This window comes from Lepidochelys kempii, chromosome 3, assembly GCF_965140265.1.
Source record: "Lepidochelys kempii isolate rLepKem1 chromosome 3, rLepKem1.hap2, whole genome shotgun sequence".
Lineage (NCBI taxonomy): Eukaryota > Metazoa > Chordata > Testudines > Cheloniidae > Lepidochelys > Lepidochelys kempii.
The window spans coordinates 139,962,810-139,975,966 of NC_133258.1; the positions used below are offsets into that span (position 1 = coordinate 139,962,810).

General features: G+C 42.0%; 1 protein-coding gene across 10 annotated transcripts in view; it reads right to left on the reverse strand.

The window, feature by feature from the left end:
- Positions 1-13,157, reverse strand: part of AKT3 (AKT serine/threonine kinase 3) — a 258,802-nt gene that overhangs the window by 66,728 nt on the left and 178,917 nt on the right. For all 10 annotated transcript variants that reach the window (XM_073338268.1, XM_073338267.1, XM_073338266.1 and 7 more), the window contains 2 exons: positions 1,504-1,626; positions 426-554 (listed from right to left, as the gene is read on the reverse strand). In XM_073338268.1, coding sequence (XP_073194369.1) covers positions 426-554; positions 1,504-1,626 — 252 coding nt within the window. The remainder of the gene's footprint in view (positions 1-425; positions 555-1,503; positions 1,627-13,157) is intronic.

A 13,157-nucleotide genomic window follows, 5' to 3' on the forward strand; every position in this document is an offset into this window, starting at 1 on the left:
AGCAAGCCTGGTTTCCCTGCAAATGTACCTAGGAATGAAAAATTAGCAATATTCTATATACCTAAATTGGGGAATACTGCAGAAACTAGTAATGTTTCTCAAAACAGAAGAAAATTTTAGGTGTGACCACTATACATGTAATAAAGAAAGGATTATTTCAATTATTCTATTGTAGATGATACTGGACTTTTATTATATTTCAGATGATTTAGCTATATTTATAAACACACAACATTTCATAAATTTGAAAATATGATTATTGGTAGATAAAAGTTTCCCAACAGAAATAATACAGTAATAGTAACAATAATCCAACATATTGTCCATTCTTCAAAACAGTTTTGATCACCCAAATAATATACACTGCAATTAAATGAAAGATAAAACAGTTTATATTGTACAGAAAAAAGTATTCTAAATCATACCTCAGGAGCTAGGTATTCTGGTGTACCACAGAATGTTTTCATAGTAGCTGCATCTGTGATTCCTTCTTTGCAAAGTCCAAAATCTGTAATTTTTATGTGGCCATCTTTATCCAACATTAGATTTTCTAACTGCATATTAGAAAAAGCACACACAGTTAGTCCTTAAGTATTTCTTAACAGGCTAATATACTACATGTCAACGAAAAAAACATAACTAAGCTATATCTGCTAGGTAACAAATTGCACTATAGTTTACTACGGTGCCATCAAGAGAGTGACTGTAGGCTCTATCAATAGACACCATAAGAGTTTGCTCAATATACTTCTTTCCCACAGAACAAAAGCAAAAAACACTTTCTAAAAATTTCCTCGCATAATTTCCGGAGGACCTATTGCAATCATCAGAGAATTGTTTGTTTGGCAAAATTTTATAGCTTTCCTCTATCTGTGTGTTACCTGCAGCTCAGGCTCATGGAAATGACCTTCAATTGCTACATTTTACTTACATTCTATTTTCAAATATTTAAGGAACCAGAATGAAACCTGGTACAATTCTTACTGGGAATTATCCCAGAAAAATGACTAACACTAGTTCTCCAAAAGCTTCTTCTGTGTGCATAGAATTTGTTTGGACATTAAAAATAATTCAACATATATATACTGCAAACAGCAAAACATTGTTCTGAACTACTTTTCTGAATAGGAAACCTTAAACTTTCTCAGTAGAAAATGTGTTTATGAAAATGCTGATTCAACACTTGTGAACTACCTGACTTCACATCAAATAATGAATCTCTAGCATTCTCCAAGGAGATAGTAATCAGGGCCCCATGTATTCTGTGATTCCACAACTACAGAAGAATGGTGCATTAGAATTTTAGCTTTCTTTTTTAATAATGTTTCTAGTCCTTGTGGTCTAATGTGTAGCATTTTAACTAAACACAACCTTCCCCTCCCCCACACACACACACTAACTCTGCTTTTCTCAAAACTGTGTAACTTTATAATTACTTTGAGTTTGTCCCAATAGTCTTTGCAAAAACAAAAATTTGATTACTTGTGTTGTTGGTTTTTTTACCTTGAGATCACGGTACACAATCTTCCCAGAATGCAGATAGTCCAAAGCAGAGACAATTTCTGCACCATAGAAGCGTGTGCGGTCCTCAGAGAACACTCGCTCTCTCGACAAATGGAAAAACAGCTGCAGGGTAAACAGCAGGGACAGGATTGTAATAATTACTGATTTAGTGGGGGAAATTAACACAAACATAAAACACCTCTCATCACCATATTGTGATGATAGATAGTGTACTCTCAGTGGACACTCAGCACTCTTAGACAGCAGCTGGCTTATCTTTTCCAGGTTTCCAAGGGGGGAAGGCGAGCTGTTAAATCAGCATTTTAATCAATATACCAATCTTGTTTAAGGCATTCTGCTTGCTACCCATTTAACCTTCCGTTACCAGAGGAAAGAAGTATGCAACAGCATCATCCTGTACTTTTCCCTCTACCTCCTCCTCCCAAATTTTATTTTTAGCTGTTGAGACATATCATTTAGACACCTGAACACAGATATTACTGTAAGATTTTTCTTCCTGTTAATTGCCTGACTTACCTCTGAACTGAGAAAATGTCTAGTCCTTAGCTGGATAGTCACCAAACAAGTGAAGTATGACATTATGCAACCACAACATATTACAGTATTTCACAAACCATAAAACAACTATCTGGTATTTTTGTAAAACCAAACCTATATATCTGTGGTATAATTTTGGTACACAAACTATACATTTACTCGATTTGATACTCTTCTTCTGTCCCCCTTTCAGCACTTCATAATTAAAATTTTACTCTGTAGACATTTCTTAAACTGAAAGTATTTAGTGAAAAAAATTAGTCATTAAATGATGCACATTATAAAACACAAAGAAAAAGCATAGCATGAATCTGAAGTTCTGTAGCTGAATAAGCCTCTTACGAACTAGTACAAAATAATAAAATAAATCCAACTCCCCCTCATCCCCAAAAGAAAAAACTTATAGCAGAGTTAAACTGCAGAATATGACTATTCATTCCATTCACTAGATATACCCCTTTTCTACTTTAGAGATGTGGACAGATTCTTTAAACACAACCAATCTTCAAAATCCATTAGTTTCCATCTACAGACTAGTTTGCTATTCTATATAAAACAGCTCATGTGACTTGGTATACATGGGCACCCTCTTTTCTCCCCACAAATTATATTAAAAATACTAACAAGGAATAATGAATAGCAGTCCTAAAAATATGGAAACCTTCGCTGTTTGCAAATTATGTACTGGACAAGAAAATCTACAGTAAAACTATATAGTGTTTTCATGCAGTGCTAAAAGAGAAGAAATAATTCCAAAACATAGGTTAAACATAAAAGAAATGCATAATAATAGATTTAACTTACATATTACCAAAAGGTAGCTAAACAAAGTTTGAAATACTAAACATTAATACAGCGTTGGATATGAAAATTAAATTACTTTTTAAATGTTTTTTGCAGTTATTTCAAGCTTGTAGACACTTCAAAATATAAATTATACATTAAGCATCAATACAAATATTTTGGTCAACAACTTCCCTGCAATTATATTTTAACATCATTTTTATTTTTTAGTTGCAATCTGAAAAAACATATATATTAAGACAGTATAGCAGTCTATATTTGTTGGTCCAGGTACCTCATGCAAAATTTAGATAACAGAGTTAGATACAATTTTGGATCACAAGCATTATCTCATTTTCTGTGTAACCTCCACCATTCTGTAAAAAAATTATATATTTTTTCATGAACACTGAAACTTTGTTTCCTAAGTATCTAATATGCTCCTGCTGCTTATTTCCTGCCTCACATAGCAATGTCCTTCTATGACAGCACAATTACTGGCAGTAGGGAAAATATTAGAAACTGATAATACTGGCATATCAGATACGGAATAAACAAAGAATTTATGAGCTAAGGAACAGAGACTGTTTTCATACAATGTCCCTAATATTCTAAAACAAGGGAGGAAAAACAAAATAAAATTTATACAGTATTAGAATAGTTTCTAAACAGAATTGTTTATCAAAGGTTTCCATGCAGTGTTCACCAAATGCATGGTAAAACTGAAATTTTCTCAAATAATGTTAAAATATAAAAGCGAGATACACATAAGTATTATGTCTTAGTCATGCTCTTCTTGTTTCACAGAAATGGAAACCAAGAATCATTCATCTTAAAAAAAAATTAAATGCTCAAAGTAATATAAAATAATGTGATTTTATTTATTTTGCTTTATAAAGCTAGTAACTAGACATTTTTCAAATTTAACAAATATATACTCCATAAAAACTATGTAGCCTTCTCCTCTGACATCTGGAAGAATCGTGAAAGAGAAGGAGATGTCTGGTTGCCCCCATATGAATGACTGTATGCAAGAGAGAGTTACAAATTTTCCATCTTCAGACTGTCCCAGTAGCTTAGCAGTAAAACTCCTCAGAACATTCTGGAACCTCAGGGGTTCAGCAATGTCAGAGCAGATAAAGCACTGAAAATAGAAAAGGTACGGATTTGAGCCAGCAGGAGTTGATAATCTACCTTGACAAAGCTTTTGATTATTTAGAGTTTGGTTTGGTTTTTTTCAAGTCCCTTATTGTAATTCTCATTCAAAATATCACATCCAAGATAGCAAGGCCAAATTAATACGGCTAGAAACTACTCGCAATAGGCCCATGGTTGCCACAGAAGACATGAGATCCCGAGTGAAGCTAATTCCAATATCAGGTCTGACAAGAGCTCAGTGCACTCAGGTAGCAGTTCTAACAACTATTAGCCTAATCTGTACCAAAAGGTCCCATATTCACTTTATCTAAGGACGCACAAGGTAGACACATTAAATGAATCCATCTTTAAGAATCTCCTTCACCTGAGATTATATAGAAAAAGACCAGTGATACCTTCTCTCTGGTACTTTCTAGATTCACAAAGGATCAAATATCCAGCCAGACACAGTTGAGTCAATAAAGGATCACTCAGACAGGCTTCAGAAATACATGCAAGGTCTGACATCCTCCTTCATGATTAAATCAGGTCTTATTAGCTATCAACTACACTTTAAGCAATAGAAGCTTGTAGTTAAAATCACTGTTTGCCATTGACCCACACCCCTAAAAGAAGGCCTCAGAAAAAGTTAAGTGGCCAGCAGGTCTGGTAACAAGTGTCAACCACTTGGTCTACCAGTAAAAAAAAAAAAAAGAATTGTCCCCCTACCTAGTGTCATTATTTATTTGTACAACTGTAGCGCCTAGGAACCCCAGACATAAACCAGGACCCCACTGTGACAGGTGCTGAACAAAAAACAAAAACACAGTCCCTGCCCCAAAGAGTTTACAATCTACGTATAAGACAAGAAACAATAGATGGATACAAAACAGATGGGGGACTAAAAAGGAACAATGAGACTATATTGTTCAGCAAGGTAAGCAGTGGTCTCAGCACACCAGCGGCCTAACTACTGTCAAGTTTGCCTTTCTTACCCCTCGCTAATCAATTCAGGAATACAAGATTTTCATCTAAATAATGTTAAAATTCAGGCTTACATTTCCTTTTTCCTTCCAAAAGCACAGTTAATTGTATAATAATTTATAATATAAATAAGATACAAGAGAAACAATCAATCTTTTGGAAATAAGTACCTTAAACTAGACACTTATTCAGTAACTCACTTGCAGATTTTCTTGAAAATCCTTTAAAATGACTGTGTTATAACCTAATGGAAATAGATCAATTCATCTGACCAAAAAAATAGGGCAGGCCTTCTAGCCGAGTACTTGTCCCCATATTCTTCTTTCTTCCATAAGGCTAGATGGGTAGATAATTCAAAATGAATAATTTGCCTAACTTCACATCTTCCTCTTTGTGATTGTCTGTGAGGGAACGGTGATTTTTATCAGATTGATTTATTAATCTCTGAATGACTTCTGCAGATAGTTCTTGGTTTGTACCTTGTCCCTAAGCACTCTGTTACAAATATTCAAAATATGGACGATTTTGATCATTTACATAATCTTGGAAACAAATGTATGTTTCTGTGCCCAGAAGAGATGAACATAGCTAAGAACTGAATTTCCACTGCAAATATGTTAATGTGCTGCAAACATTCTGCAAATACATTTAAAATTGAAAATGTAGGTAACATTCCTATAGTAAACTCATTTACTAGAATGACAAAAATGTAAAGCCAACATATATATATATATATACACACACACACACCCTCTACAAGAAGAGTCAAATTTTTATTAAAAAATTTGAGAAAATAGTCAAAGAAAAAATATGCTGCGTCCATCCAGCTCTTGGTGGCACTTTAAGTTTGGCAAATGAAGATCATGACATTCTTAAATATTGTCAAAAATACATCCATATGCTGTGATCTGAGATGACTTACTACAATGAAATATTATCTTCATTCATTGCTTCTCCATATGTTGTGAAAAGTTTAAGTTGTATTTTGAATACAGCTAAAAAGTTTCACAGTATATTTAATACAAGTCTCAATTTCTATCATTATCATAAAATTAAAATACAACAGAACAAGTATTCTGAAGATGGCTAATCAAGCAATGAGAAACAATAACCTGTGTAACAGTGCTGATTATTATATCCTCAAGTGCACAGGGAGACACAAAGCGAGGCATTTGGAGGGAGCATTAATAAGTATTTCTGCACACTCTGAACGGTATTAGTGGAAATATGAAATTTAAATTAATTGGGCCTGATACGCAGGTCCACTCCAGCAGTGGAAAGCAATAGATAACTAGATGAGCCTACCTAAAGGGAATCTCCAGATGGCAAAAAGCCAGTATAGAGGTTCACCCTCTTCCCTCCCCAGTATAAGGGAAGATCCCAGAAGAAGGGGAGTGGGACAAGGATGTTCCTATTTTGGGCTGCAAGAATGGTCCCCAAGGTATAACTTAGATCACCTTTGAGGCTGTTCTAAATTATGCCTGGAACTGGACCAGCCATCGTAAAGCCAACTTTGTCCTCTATCCTGCTAGGAGTGCTCAGCATCTCTGTACCTAGCCAAGGATCTAGCCAATTTACTTTTAATTTTTAAATTAAAATATTCTTAAACTATGTATATTACAGATCATAATTAATTTTGAAAATCATGTAATCAACTAACCCACTAGATATAAATGCACAGTTCAGAACATCATTTCAAGTAGGTAGCCTCACCACAGTACTACACAAAAACAGAAATAAGCCACACTTGAAATAAATAAAAATCCTTCATTATAATTTTTAAGGCGTTTTACATCCACTTTTCTTTCAATGATTTCTAGGAAGGTTTTCTTTCTATTCCCCCTTTCCAAATTTCCCTAGGCTACCCACCTAGTTTTTATTGTCTGCATCACCTTTGAGTTCCCACACCTGCACCTCAGCCTAGCACCCTTACATCTTACAGCAGGAGTGGGCAAACTTACATCGGGGTTGCAAAACTGTACGGAGGGCCAGGCAGGGAAGGCTGTGTCTCCCCAAACAGCCTAGCCCCTTGTCCCCTGACTGCCCCCCTCAGAACCTCTGACCCATCCTAGCCCCCTGCTCCTTGTCCCCTGACCGCCCCCTCCCAGGACCGCCCGCTCCTAACCGCCCCCCCGGACCCTGCGCCTTATCCAACCCCTCCACCTCCCTGCTCCCTGTCCCCGGATTCCCCCGACCCCTATCCACACCCCAGCCCCTGACAGGCCCCCCGGGACTCCCACACCTATCCAACCTCTCCCCATATTCCCTGTCCCCTGACTGCCCCCCCAGGATCCTCTGGCCCTTATCCAACCGCTTCCTGCTCCCTGTCCCCTGACTGCCCCGACCCCTACCCACCCCCCTGCCCCTAACCACCCCCCTGGACCCCACACCCTTTCCAACCCCCCATGCTCCCTTTCCCCTGACTGCCCTGCCCCCTATTCACACCCCCGCCCCCCTGACAGACCCCCCCAGGACTCCCACGCCTATCCAACTGCCCCCTGCTCCCCATCCCCGACTGCCCCCTGGGACCTCCTGCCCCTTATCCAAGCCCCCCAACCCCGCCCCCCCCCCCGCTCCCTGCCCCCTTACCATGCCACTCAGAGCGGCAGGACTGGCTTATTGGAAAGACTGGGAGGTGGACGGGCGCAAGTCACACTGCCGGTGCAGCAGCGTAACTACAGGAGAGGGGGGACAGCAGGAGAGGGCTGGGGGCTAGCCTCCCTGGCCGGGAGCTCAAGGGCCAGGCAGGACGGGCCTGTGGGCCGTAGTTTGCCCACCTCTGTCTTACAGCATGGCATCTGAATGTGTGTTGTTGATAGAGCAGGCCTGCTCCTCTCCAATTACAGAAATTCTAATAAGCACCAGAAAAGAATGAACAAGGCAAACCTACCTGGAAAAATGGACAAGGTTTTCCCACTGGTGTCATCAAAAATCAATGGTACCAAAACCTTCTTTGATCCCTCATGTACTCACCTACTTACTTAAACTAGGAGATCTAGGAGTAGATAACGTTTTGGGTTGGGATACTGATAGATTCAGCAGACCTCTGAATCAAAATTGTCTGGACCACATTGGAACTATGAGGATTAGCTTGGCCGAGTCCTATTTGAGTTTGCAGAGCACTCTGAGAATCAGAAGAGTTAGGGAATAAGCATATAACAGGTCTCTTGATCATGTTATCAGGAACATGTTGACTGTGGATGCTGGGCTCATTCTACCTCTCGAGCAAAATCTTGGACATTTCTTGTTATAGTGAGTGATTAAGAGGTCCATCTTCAGATTTCCCCAGTCCATGAAGATGTCCTCCGGTATCTTGTCTTTAATCTCCGACTTATAATTTGTGAGGAAGTGTCTGCTGGGGTTGTCCACGAAAGTGTTACGCTGTCTAGGTAAGTGTACTGCCACCAGGGATAGCCAATGTTTCATGCACCAATTCCTGGCAGAATGGGAGAGATCTGGCTCCATCCTCTTTGTTGATATAAAACTTGGTGGTCATGTTGTCAGACATGATTTGCAGTGACTGCCCTTCTATTAGGGCAGGCCTTCCCTACAGCTCTGAGCTATAAGAAACTGATGTGTATTCTCTTCTCCCTTGGGGACCATAGACCCTGTATCTTTAATTTGTCCAAGTGGGTATCCAATCCTAACAAGGATGTGTCGGTGTTCATGGTATTGGATGACAGCGACACCCAGAAGGGGACACCTCTGCAGGCATTCATTGGGTTTTTTCCCCACCATATTGGTGAAGACAGAACCCAGCGTGGGATAACACAAGGCATACCCAGGTGATGTTTGGAGGATGTATAAACCAGCTTGAACCAAAAAAGCACACAGTGGAAGTGAAGTCTGGCATGCAGTGTAACAAAAATGTAAAAGGCGACGTGTCCGAGAAGTGTGGAGATATAACCTTACATTGGTACATGGGTTTCCCTCGCATTGGAGAATTAGGGTAGACAGGTTCTTGACTCTGTCCTGAGGTAGATAGGTCCTGGATGTGGAGGAGTCTAGGAGTGGACCAATGAATTCAATCCTCCGACCCTGAGTTAATGTTGATTTCTGTTTGTTGACTTTTAGGGCTAAAATCTGAAAGACTACGGTGCGGAAGGCTTCAGAGGCCTGCTGAGATTTCCCCCATATGAGCCAATTGTCCAGGTAAGGATACATGTTGATGTTGCATCCTCTCAGAAAAGTTGCCACGACTGATAGCAACTTTGTAAATACAGTTGGTATCATGAAGAGTGCAAAGGACAACACTCAATACTGATAGTGGTCCTGGCCCGCTGTAAACCTTAAGTACTTCTTGTGAGGCATAATGATGGCGATGTGAAAGGATACATCCCAAAAGGTCGAGAGAAGCAAACCAGTCTCCGGAGTCCAGAGTCAGGATCATTGATGTGAAGGTGACCACCCTGAACTTCAACTTGTGAATGTGTTGAGGATTCAAGGATGGATTCCTTTTTCTTTAGAATAAGGAAATAGTTGCTGTAAAATCCTTTCCCCCTGCATTGCGTAGTCTATCACTCCGAGAGAGAGGAGCATGAGGATCTCTTGATGTAAAAGATTCTCTTAAGAAGGGTCCATGAAAAGGGATGGGGAAGAGGAGTTGGGTGTAGTAACCATTGAAATCTGGTGGAGTGCCCATGTGTTAGTGTCTCCATGGCCCTTTGGTTTGTAGTGATAAGGGACCAAAGGTGCCTGGAGTGAGCTAAATGATTTCTGAAGGGAAGGACTGAAACGTCAGGAGTCACACACGAGACATGTCTCTACCATCACATCAAATCGAGTATTTCTAGGACTCTGAGGCTTGGTAGGTGTGAGAGGAAGCAGTGGGTGGTTTCCTCCTGTGGAAGCACTGATGTTTCCTGGGTGGCCCCAATGTCCTTTGGTGATAGAAGGATGGCACAGTTGTCTCTGTGAAGTATAAGGCTGTTTGATATATCTTCTCTTAGGAGCAGGTGTGTACACTCTGATGGAAAGTGAGGTGGCTTGTGAGTCTTTCAACATATGGAGTGCCCCATCCATCTTGGAACTGAATAATCCAGCCCCTTCAAAGGACAGATCCTCCACTTTTGTTTGGACTTCTCTGGGGAACCTCAGTCCCAGAAGCCAAGATGCCTGTCGCATAATGACTGCCGTTGCCATAGATGTGGCAGCCTATTCACCACATCACGTGCTGTTTGCAGACTTGTCCTGGATACTAGCTGGCCCTCATTGACTAGCAATATAAATTCCGCAGGACTTTCATTTGGCAGGTTACTACAAAGGGAAACAGCCTCTAACATATGTGGAACTCATACCTGGCCAATATGGCCTGGTAATTGGACACATGGAACTGTAGGCTTGCCGAGGAGTAAAGCTTTTCAAACACATAAATCAGTCTCTCTGGCTCTTTCTCCTTTAGTGTGGGCCGGAATTGTTTTACCGTTTCATTTGCCACTGTAACTACAAGGGAGGATGGCACAAGATGTATGTAAAAGAATTCCACACCTTAGGAGGCACATGGTATTTACAATATGCCCTACAAAAGATAGGGGATGCTGAAACAGACATCTGCCACAGAGTATTGGCAGGGTCCATAATAGCCTTGTTGACAGGGAGAGGGCTATTTTTACCATTTTGAGGCCTAGAGTATGTTCGCTAACTTGTGTGTCTGCTCCTGTACCTCGTCAATAGGGATTTGGCGGGCCCCAGTCACCCTTTGTAATAGGTCTTGAAAACCCTTGCAATCATCCAACTCTGGGGTCATTTGTGGCATTACAGCATCATCGGGGACAGGGAGGATGGAGCTGCCCAGACTGGGAGGTTGCTCTCTAGGCCTATTCTTTCATTTCTTCCTCCACTACCTGCGACTGGAGCAGAGCCAGGAGGGGTGGTTGGGAGGTCTGTAGAGCCAATATTGTGTGTGAAATAACCTTCTGGCAGTGCTGTTTGTTGCCTCTGGCTAAAGTTGCTCTGAGCACACCAGGATCCCCAGCAGGACCATGGGGCATTGGCAGATAACAGCCGGGAGACCAGGGGGTAGGGAACCATGAGTCATGGTTTTGAGGCTTCCTGTAGCTCTCTTGTGAAGAGTGCTGGACTCTCTATATAACACTGAGTAAAGATACTATTGGTATGGATCGTCCTCACTCTCCAACTCTAAAAGATGCTGAGCTCCAGGGGCCAAGTTGTGTACCTTGATGTGTTAGGGACTGACAGTGCCATACCTGTGCATAGAGTGAGTGCCCCAGCATTGCTAAAGTTGACACCAAGGAAGACTGCAATTTCAGATGTATCTGCGGCTCTATGGTGCTGTAAGATGAGGTAGTATGAACAGATGGGCTGAACCAAATTTTCTTGGGGTGACATGACAATGTCTCCCATGGTCAAGGAGGGAACCTTAGTGTGCAGCCCTGGTTGACTTGGCTCCAGTGCCAGGAGGATTGGCACTGGGGCCATAGAGACAGATGGCACCAGGGTTAGGCAGAGGTCTTTCCCAAAGGAGTGGATTTGGTGCCAGGCACTTCGGTGCTATTCGGTTGGAATTGGCATGAGAGTGAAATTCAGTGGGAACCATTCTAAGCCAAGCAGTATTAGAGGATTTATGGTGCCACAGGGAGGTATTCCTCTAAAAGGAAGCCTAGGTAAGTGACCTACCTATGGGGCTCCTGGTCCTTTGCAGTCTATCAGAGGAGGATGCCGTCTTTATAATTGTGGTCTGAGCTGCCACCACCAGTGCTCTTTAAGGCAGAGATCCTACACTTGCTCTCTTGGGCTCCAAAGTTCCCTTTATGGGTGGGAGGGGTTGGGTCCTAACAAGCCCAGTTGAGAAGTGGGTCTCATAGACTCAGTCATCAGGAAGACTTGAATGCAAACCTCTCTCTCTCTCTGTCCTTCCTGGCACAAGAACTGAAGGACTTACAAACTGCATATTTGCTGGGAAAGTGTGAATCTCTAGCATGAGGAGCAGTGCTTGAATCCAGGAGAACCAGATGACACCCATACCAGTAACAAGTAAAAATTTAAGACACTAACGATTACAACAGTCAGATAACTATGTCTCTCTATATATTGACTAACTAAACTATAAAACCATTAAAGCTAAGAACTAATATAGAAAGGCTGGCAATCTCTCAGACAGTCAGGGCTCCGTCTCCAACCTTTTAGGCAGAGACACTGAATGGCAGTGCGGTGGGGCGGCTGCCCCACACAGGCAGAAGAAGGGTTAAAGCAGCCTTGGGAATGCTGTGCGGAACCCAACCAATTAGGATAGGGCTTATTGAGGCAGCCAATAGGGAGAAGGCTTAGTACAGAAGCCAATCAGGGCCAGGCTGTCCCATATAAAAAGGGCTGCTGAGCAAAATAGGAGCAGTCTCTCCCTAGAGGCCAATGGAGGAGGACTGACTGCCTTGTAGGAGGGTTGAGAGAGAGAGCGAGCTCCACGGACACAGCAGGGCTGGGCAGAGTCAGGGGAGGAAGAGGGAGCCCCAGCCTGCCGGCTGCCAGACCAAGGCCTTAATTCCAAGGCAGAGAAGGTGCTTGAGCTGCAGGGAAGTGGCCCACGGAAACAGGTGGTGAAGCAGGAGGAGGAGCAATATGTGGCTGTCAGCTATGGGGTCCCTGGGCTGGGACCCGAATTAGCGGACAGACCTGGGTCCCCCTTCCATCCCTCCCACTTGCCACCGAGGGGAGCGGCCAGTGCATTGACTGCAGTTTGCCACTGAGGCAAGTGGCTAGACCAGGGACTGCAGTTTGCCACCAAAGCAAGTGGCTGGACTGAGGGCTGTCGGGTCCCCCAGAAGCGGGGAGAGAATCGGAGGGCTGTGTCCAGAAGAGGATGCCGCGGCCTGGGGAGCAACGTGGGTCCTAGAAGTGTAGGCAAGAGTGACAAAATGAATGCTAATTCCCAGGATAGCCAGCAAGAGGCACAGCGGTGGTGAGTCCTGCCCCGTTACATGCAGCCAGTGGGTTCACCTTTATATGCCCTCAGCACAGCTCAAAAGGGCTGAGGGGCGCATATGCACCATCAGTACAACGTGCATATGACTAATCACTGAAAAAAGAATGTGGAATTATTTGATATTTTAATTTTTATGCTCTCTCAAGCTATATTCTGCACCTCAGGAAATAAGTAATGTTTGTTTCAGATTGTAAGCAATCTGAGGCAGGGATTGTTATTTGCAACATGTAGAGATGGTTGAAAATGGGATAAA